Below are 8,863 nucleotides of genomic sequence, written 5' to 3' on the forward strand. Positions count from 1 at the left end.
GCCCAGCACTCTTTCCTGCTTATGCAGGGGGTCAGACTCGATGATCTATTGAGGTCCCTTCCGACCCTAGCATCTATGAATCTATGAATCTATGAATCTTTCATAATGAGCTGACCAGGATGTGGTTTAATTGCATTAAGTTGTCAACTCACTATAGATAATTTGATGCGACTGGGAAAGATTTTTTTTCTGGTAAAACCCTACAACTTCTGTTTACTGAGTACAAAATGATATGTCACTGAGTATTACAAAAGGAAAATGGAATACCTGCTTTAGAGTCCATTTAAAAGTAGCGGACAAAGGGTGCTTACAAATGGCAGACTAGAGTCTGGTGAATTTGTTTTTAAAAGCCTCAGTATTCTTTAGTACATGGAAAAGAAAGCAACCAAAACTTGAAAAGACAAAAAGGGCAAAATTATGGTTACTGCTACCAGATCAAAAATTAACAAGACCCAAACACATTCAGAATTTGTGAGGGGAATGCATTTTTTTGGCAAAAGTAAAAGTCCACCTTGATTGCCTGGAGTGTCAGCTCTGTTAAACTCAGGAAGTCAGACAAAACAGAGCACAGAACAAGCCCAAACCATGCCATTTCAGTGCTTTCTGACTGAATTTCTCCTTGAATTCTCTCTGGTGTGTTTTGACAGGTCTTGAAAGTGTCTCTGCTCCTTACAAACCAGTGAAATTGGGAAAGTAAAGAGAACAGTCACAGAGAGCTGTGTAAACTGGAAGAGAAGTTACCATTAAATGATCAGACAAAGACAAACAGCAGAGTTGTTCTTGCTGGAAATATACTGAACATAACAAATAAACTGAGATTCCCAGATTTTTGATCTTGCAAATATGAAGCTTTCTGCATAGAAAGAAATAGTAAATGTTTTAATTTTAAAAATATGTTGAATATATATATATATATATACACATATACACATACACATATATATATATATATATATATACACACATACACATACACACATATACATATACAAAATTCTAATTTCTCAGTTCTAAGTGCTGCAAGATAAAACCAGATCCTGAGGGAAGTCCAGGCTGGATGCATTACTTAGCAGGGATGTCAAACACATCTGGCCACATGGGCTAGAGGAATGGCACAGGACCAGTCCACCAGCTGAATGAATGGCCCCATGGACCAGATTGGGCCCACGGACAGTTCCACCCCTCTCTGCCTGCATGCCAACTACTCCAGCTAGTCCAGGCCTGCGCCACACGCAGCACCAGGCAGAGCTGGTCTAGGAAGGGTACCACAAATTGTGGTGCTGGGCTTCTTCCCGAAGTACTGCTGGGGCTCTAGTGCCACTATTTTCGCTCAGGTGCTTGGCAGCCAAATAGGTGAAAGCTGTGGCACTGGAACCCCAGCAGCACTGTGGGAATAAGCCCAGCACCACAGCTTGTTCCAGCAGCGACAGCCAAGCACATTCAATACCAGGCTTGTTCCCATGGTGTAGCTGGGGTTTCAGCACTGCTGCGCTTGTTAGATTTTGTGTTCACATTGAAAGCTCCTTTAAAGGCGAAGTGTCACTCGCTCCAGTTGCATTTTATCTCCTGAAACTGTAAATGTAGCAGTGCAGATAGAAAAAAGTCTGAAAGGACACGAAGGGACTGAAGATGGGAAATGCAGCCCATTTATGTTTTTAAAAAAATAAAGTCACCTTGCTTTAAAAACAACATCGTATTAACTTTATTCCAAGTTATTCCATTATCATTTGATGAAAAGAGAACAAAAAATAAATAGAAAAAAAGCCTTTACACTGCTTAGGACGGGGTGCTTATAGCTGGGCAATCTAAATGACACAAACTGTCTTGGAGCTTCTTGAACCATTTGCTTTCAAATTCTTTGGCTGATGCAGTTACCAAGGATGATAGTGCTGAGGCCTCTATACACTTCACCTCTCCCTGACAGTCCTCCTTCAGTTTTTCTGGAATGAGATCCCCTCCCATAACCTGCAAATGAAATAGAGGGAAGAGAGTCAGGAATACAATATAGTTACAGACCCACATAGAAACACATGCCTACAAATTGAAACAGGGATGGTACTGGATCTACATGAAGTTTCCAGCTGTTAATCTATTGCATTTTGCAATAAGTGTGGGAGGTCGAAAGCCCACGTGTCTGAGTTGCAGGATTCCTCTTGGTTCCTAGCTGTGCTGCAGTGCTGGGATATATGCTCCCAAACTGAACTGAAAAGCCACATTACTAACTGGAAGTACAGAACACAGCTGGCAGCAGCAGTAACATTCTGGTCTCTTGATAAAACAGCAGTCAAGCAAGTGCAAGAGAGGGGAACACTTTTCCAGTTAGTTTGTAAAAACAAATCTGTACATCACTGCCCTCTAACGGACAGAGTCAGCCCTCTTATAGGGCTTGTCTGTGAAGTGATTTCCTCTTGACCTCAGTAGGCAAGATCAAGTTATGTAGGTAGTATTGTTCTGGAGCTGAAAGACAGGATTTATATCCCTCACGCTGCCTGGGTGTAACCTCTCTGTAATCACAGCCATGGAATATTTTCCCCAAACTCTGCAATAATTTACATCAGGGCCCAGCTCACAGAACACTACTACTAAAAGTAAAGAATATTACAGAAAAGTCTCCATTTGCTCTTGGGGTTTTTTTTTTTAGTTAATAAGGAGTTAGAGTTCTGAATAAAACTATCTTTGTTTCCACATGTTCTCAGTTTGCTTCATGTTTGCAATTCTCTTTCATGCACTCTTTTTAAATAAAATCGGTGCCCACGAAAAAACAGGACACCTTTTAAGTGTGCCTGTACTGTATCTATAAACTGGTGATTCTCAATGGGGATGCCACAGCACCTTGGGGTGCCTTGAGATCCTTTTGGGGGTGCCACAGGATGCCACACTATGTTAGTACTGCTAGGTGTATGAACATGATTCATAAGATAAACCTAAAGATTTCAAATAGGAATCCGCAGTGTTAGAAGCATTCTGACCCATCATGGTTTTTCTGAACGCTTTGCAACAGGAGAAGTGCTCTACTGTTTTTCTGCAGTCAAAAGTTAAGTGAAAACAGAGTTGAGATTTTCCAAGGAGTGGGGGGGAATCTATTGAGGGGTGCCTTAAGTCTAAAAAGGTTGAGAAATACTGCTAAAAACTCTCATCTGAAAATGAAATGTGCCCTCACCTCAGTAATCAACAGCAAGGATTTTTCCTTTAAACCAAAGGATTTTACTTGGACTTCTATTTCTTGCTGAACTCGTAAATTATTCTCCAAAGCAAAAGATGACTGTTGTAACTGCATAAGTTGAAGTAAAAGTCTGAAAGCAGAAAGTCAGTTCAAAGAGGTGACAGCTTTTAAATTATTAAACAGGCAATGCAATGCCCACACTTTTACATTTTGTCTTCTTCAAGGGTACGCTGACCAGGGCAGCAGGGGAAGTGTGTGTCCATTACACGTTGTAGGTTATGCTACATGCAGCACATGTTATGCACTCAATGTAAAACTCTGGACGACAGTAGGGTTCATCTCTGCATATAAAGGTAAGTATTTTTTTTTTACCATGAAAGCTAGGAACTTAATTTTTAAGAGAAAGCAGCAGATTCGACTCCGAGTTATCTAACCCACAAAACCCAATGCTGAGATGTGGTTCTACAATCTTTCCCAATAGTTCCTGTTTCAAAGGAGTACCGCTAGAATCAGTATCGTAATTTACAGGGCAGATTCTGGCACCCACAAAACTGACTGGGCAAACCCATTTCTTTAAAAGGCCAGTTACAGAAAACAGTAACATGTTGAAGACTGAATCTCAAACAACTACTGTAAAGAGCCTTCAGGAGAGGGGATATCGCATATCTTTAACCTGTGAGTCCACGACAGCTCACCTGTACGTAAGTGCTAAATATAGTTTAAAAAACAACTCAAATATTATCTTTATTTACAAAAGATTTTGTTTTTGTTACTTTAGCTCAGTTATATTCCAAGGCAGGACTTTTAGGAAAAGAAAAATTAAAAAGTTTAGTGCAGAACAGAACTAGGTGAGATTTTTTTTACCCAAATATATATGTCAAAAAAAAGCCAGATTCAAGATAACCAAAACTAGTTGTGAATTTGGCAAATACTTTTCCAGGGGAAAAAACTGAAAGTTAATTTTTGTTAGGAGATGCATGATGGTACGTGGTATGGTGAATAAAAATACATATCATTCAGAAGAACTGTACACGACGAGGGCAAATCAGTGCTTCTAAGTAACTGAAACTGAACTCTCCACACTGATGCATGCAGAACAAAACAGCATTGGTCTGAATGCAGTTTTAATATCCCAAGAAGTGTTCGATCCACCACGCCTCTCTAGAACTTAATTAAAAGTCACCTTCTCTTAGTTCTAGCACCGTTGGAAATATAAATTATTCAACCCGTTTTTACCACCCTCAAGGGATGGGTATACCTCATCTGTTGTAAGGCGTTCACTGTAAACACTTTAAAAGCCCACAATATGGCTTTAACATATTCACCGACAAATTATTTCTGAAAGACAAGGACAAAAATCATCTGACAAAAACCAGGCTCCATTTACCTCTTTCAGATTAAGCTTTACATATAGGTTTCTGTTTTTGTGGCAGCAAGAAAAGGGAGAGAGAAATGCTCAAGCATTTCAGTGCACTCCTGTCAGTCAACTGTCACAGGACTTATTTGTCAGCCTCATCCATTATGTAAATTGGTGAATTATTAAAATTCTCTCTCAAGTATCTAAGCTTCAACCAAATAATACAGGCTGTAATCCCAGGAGGGAGGTTGGCTATCCCATATTCTTGAGAAGTTCAACTGCTGGAGCCTGAATTCCCAAACTAAAAGCAACAGTACTATTAAAGCAACAGTATTTTCAGTGTCAGTATAGGAAAGCTTCTAAACAAAATTATTTTGAAGTATTTTAAAGTACAACCTACACCCCTTTAAAAGGATGTCACTGAGAAGACATATAGTTTTTGAATCCTTGAGCAGTACCAACATCTTAGGGAACTAAAGCAAACAACCAAAAGCCAGGAATGAATTTACTTCCTCCTTCCCATTTAAAAAATGTGGTTTTCTTTTTGCATCAAACTCATTTTACACAGCAAAGCCAGGCTGGTGAGCTTCATGTCCCAGTTGTCATCCCACAATAAAATGTTGCCACATTTGTGTTTCAAACAATAGAGGTAATCTCTAAATTGCCACCACAAAATGTTGATAGGAGAGCTGTTTTATACCAGTGTTGCCCAAACTTCAGTCCATGGAGTACAAAGCAATCCGTGGTTGCTCTGTGAACATCAGGCCCCATGTGCCTTTAGAATGTTTTCAATTAAAAGTCTCAGTGATAAGGGTGTGTTCTGGTCCACGAGAAAGTGAGAGCTGTGAGTGGTTCCCAGATATTTTAAGCCAGTGAACCAACGTTTTAAACCAAGACCAGGGACACACAACACACTTATATCACTAATTTTAAGATGTAACTGATCTTAAGGCAGACTGTACACAACGTCCAGCTCTACAACTTGTGCAACTTACTTAAATCTGGAAAAATGAAGGGTAAGTCTACACTGGTGTTGATTACACCACTATGTGCACAGTGTTTCTGCAGATTATCCTGGGGTTTGCTCAGTTGCTACTTTCCCTCCACATACAAGCAATGTGCTTAACAGCTCCTAAATACCTGCGGCAAACATAGGATAGTTGCTCATCCATCCACTCCCGAGCTCAGTGTAATTTACCCTGGTGTACAAAATTGATGTAAATTAAACCAGTGTAAATGTATCATGTGTTCAGGCCCCGAGCCTAGATAGCACTTGCCTTTAATTATATATTTAGTTACCTTGTTCTGACAAAGGAGGCACATGCCTTTATCCCAACATCTTTCAATGCTTCCTGTCCACAGGACATAAAGGTGGCATGTTTCACTTTGTTCTGTGGTTTTGATTCTTCCATGGTACAAAGGGATCCTTGTCCTGTTTGGTTAGCACTACAAGATACAAAATCCCCATCTTTTCCCTCTGTAGCACGTCTTGACTGAAAATCTTCTTCCCAGCTGTGCAGTTTGGGACACTGAAAGCTCATTTCCTTTCCTGATGAGGTTTCAACAGCGTGGTTGTTTGCAGCAAAATCTTTGCACTGATTGAGTTTCATTTCTGAAATGAACAATGGAGTCTGCAAAAGGCTCATGTAAGCCTCAGCAAGTAACTTCCAATACCAAGGGTTAAAAGTATGCAAAGAGATTAGTTGCTGTAGACATGTGATCATTTCCTCAGTATTTTCCAGATTACAGTATATGGCAAACTGCAAGTTGAGTACAGTTGTTAAATGATCTGTGTTAGTTGCCCAATCCCTCTAGAAACAAAAGACAGCAGATTAAAAGCCAATATCAGAAAGAACTCAGTCCTCTGTAGCACAGAAATATAACTTTCAGAGCAAGTGATAAACATATCTCTCCCAAGGCATCTTGTTTATGATATTCAATTAATTTTGGAAAAACTCAGGAATACTTTAATTCTGCTAAATCCATTAGGATAAAATGGTATAACCTATCCACTGAATGGATTTCCCTTGGGGGTGCTTCATACCAACCTGAAAGACAGGCTGAGCCTTGAATTATCTAGTTTCATATACGGCCCACTTCAGCTGTATGCAAGTGATTTTACATAAAATCAGCGCTAGCAGTGGTGTCCAGAGTCTCTGGAACATTTTCCTTTCTGGAGTCAGAACTGTTCTTGGGGGAACATATTTCTTTGAGGGTCAGTTTGGGAACCGAACATTTGGAAATAAAAGCAGAACATATACTGTGAGTGACACTTGTGGCACGAAGATACTAATTGTTCATTTACCATCCCTGTTCTTGCAGCCACTATCCCATTATGCTAAATCCAGCCTACAGAGCAGGCTGTGTAGATCTCTCCAGGACTACCTGCCCACACTGAGTGAGCTGCAATAGCTTTGTGGAGCAATGCCTTGGTTTCTAAAGAAAACACATACCTACGGTGACACCTGCCTTCCAAGCACTGAGCTCACAGAGGGGTCTAATAAATGAAGAAAGTTTTTTCTGGAAAACGGCATATGTAGAAAGAGGGCAGAGTCTGGCTGTGTATGGGGGAAAGGATGCACAACTAACCAGTTTTTCTGCAATATCCAGAGCCTCCTGGTGCCTTCCTAGGTGAGCTAAACACCGAGCCTGGCCCTCTTGGACATCTCTTCTCATCGCAATATTACTGGGAGGTAACAGCAGCAGACAGCTGGAATATTCAGCCAGAGCTTTCTAGAAGGCAGTTTGCAAAAGTAAAAGTTAAATGAAAAAGCAACAGGAAACAGGGCTGAGCAGGAGTAAAATAATAACAAGAAGGACAAAAAGCTACAACCAGAGGAATTTGAAGACCACACAAGGAGGACTTAGGTCGAGCCTCAAAACTACTGCTAAGTTACCAATGAAGTCTAGATGGACTTAAGAGTGTCTGGGCATGCCTGGAACTGCCTAAGTCTTGCTTATGATGAGTATGTATGTATGCCATGCTCCTCCATCTCCCTCCCCTTCAGGTTTCACAAACACAAGGTACCTGTCTCATCAACGGGCCTAGGCCAACTGCACTAGGCCCCACACAAGGGACAGCCAGAGGAGAACCTTCCTTTTACCCAATAGCTCAGTGGTTAGAGTGCCAATGCCAGGAGAGGGAGACTGGTGTTTAAATCTCTCCTCTCACCTAGGGGATCTCAATCTGATTTTACCACCTCTCAGGTAAATCCCCTAAATCACCAAGTGAGGTGTTACTCTAGGGTAGGCTACTCTAAATGGCTCCTGTTGGGGCTGCTCCACTTTGCAGAGAATGATTAAACATTCCTTGGACCAGAGAGGTGAGCCTGAGCAATAGACTGTACAGCATGGTGATTAGGGCACTCACCAGGGCTCCAATTAGTATTTAAGTATTTCACAGCTAGTCTATACTGAAGCAGAGACTAGACTTTAAGTCTTTCCCCTTCCCCACTCCCCTCTTCTTATCAGTAGACCGGGGTGTCAAATTCTTCTGGCTCGGCAGGCCAGATGAGTAGCACAGATCCAGTCCCTGGACCAGATCTTGCCAACAGACCACCTCCCTCCCTGGATGTCAGGTTCCAGCACCCAGGGGGGCCCACTCTTGGACCCACACTGCACTGCAATTCTGCCCAGTCTGGGATGCCAGGCCAGTTGTATGTGGCATGGGTCCCAGACTGGCTGGGGCAGGTGTCGCATGCTGCACAGCTCTCAAAGCAGCCACGTTGGGGCTGCCTGTGGCGTAGGTCCCAGGCCCTGAACACATGGGCAATCCAGCAAGTGCTATATGTGGCCTGTAGGACTGCCCTGGGATCCAGGAGCAGCACCTGGGGCAGGATGACATGATCCCATGAGCCATATCATTAATATTCCTGTAGGAGACTATATAGAGTACTGCTAGTCTCTCTCTCTCCAAATACCTCATTATTCAATACAAAAACAAGCAGAATGCTTATGACAGGCAGAATTAAGAGCAACTCACCAGCATTTCTCCTGGATGGGAGCTGTTGGGACCTATCCCCTCTGGCAAACGAGGGAGGTGGCCCTGAGTAACTCACATTCTGGCCAAGTGCTCTAGCTCAATGGTTCAATCTTGTTAGACTCCTATTTCCTATTTGAAATCTCGTGGCTTATCTTGTGAATCACAGGCAGGTGTCTGTACACCTAGGAGTGCTAAATATTGCATGACCCCCTGTAGCACGCTTGAAAGGATCTCATGGCACCCTAGGGTGCTTCTGTACCCCGCCTGAGAATCACTGCTTTAGATTTCATAGACATTAGGGCTGGAAGGGACCTCGGAAGATCATTGAGTCCAGCCCCCCGCCCAAAGGGCAGGAAGTCAG

The 8,863-nt window shown here is 42.0% G+C and overlaps 1 protein-coding gene across 1 annotated transcript in view; it reads right to left on the reverse strand.

The window, feature by feature from the left end:
- Positions 1-1,677: 1,677 nt before the first annotated feature.
- CUNH8orf76 (chromosome unknown C8orf76 homolog) overlaps positions 1,678-8,863 on the reverse strand; it is a 9,321-nt gene continuing 2,135 nt past the window's right edge. The window contains exons 4-7 of the mRNA XM_019552444.1: positions 7,110-7,253; positions 5,820-6,331; positions 3,161-3,293; positions 1,678-1,965 (exon numbers count right to left, since the gene is read on the reverse strand). Coding sequence (XP_019407989.1) covers positions 1,777-1,965; positions 3,161-3,293; positions 5,820-6,331; positions 7,110-7,253 — 978 coding nt within the window. The 3' untranslated portion in view covers positions 1,678-1,776. The remainder of the gene's footprint in view (positions 1,966-3,160; positions 3,294-5,819; positions 6,332-7,109; positions 7,254-8,863) is intronic.

Source organism: Crocodylus porosus, unplaced genomic scaffold, assembly GCF_001723895.1.
Source record: "Crocodylus porosus isolate Cpor-Errol unplaced genomic scaffold, CroPor_comp1, whole genome shotgun sequence".
Taxonomy (NCBI): domain Eukaryota; kingdom Metazoa; phylum Chordata; order Crocodylia; family Crocodylidae; genus Crocodylus; species Crocodylus porosus.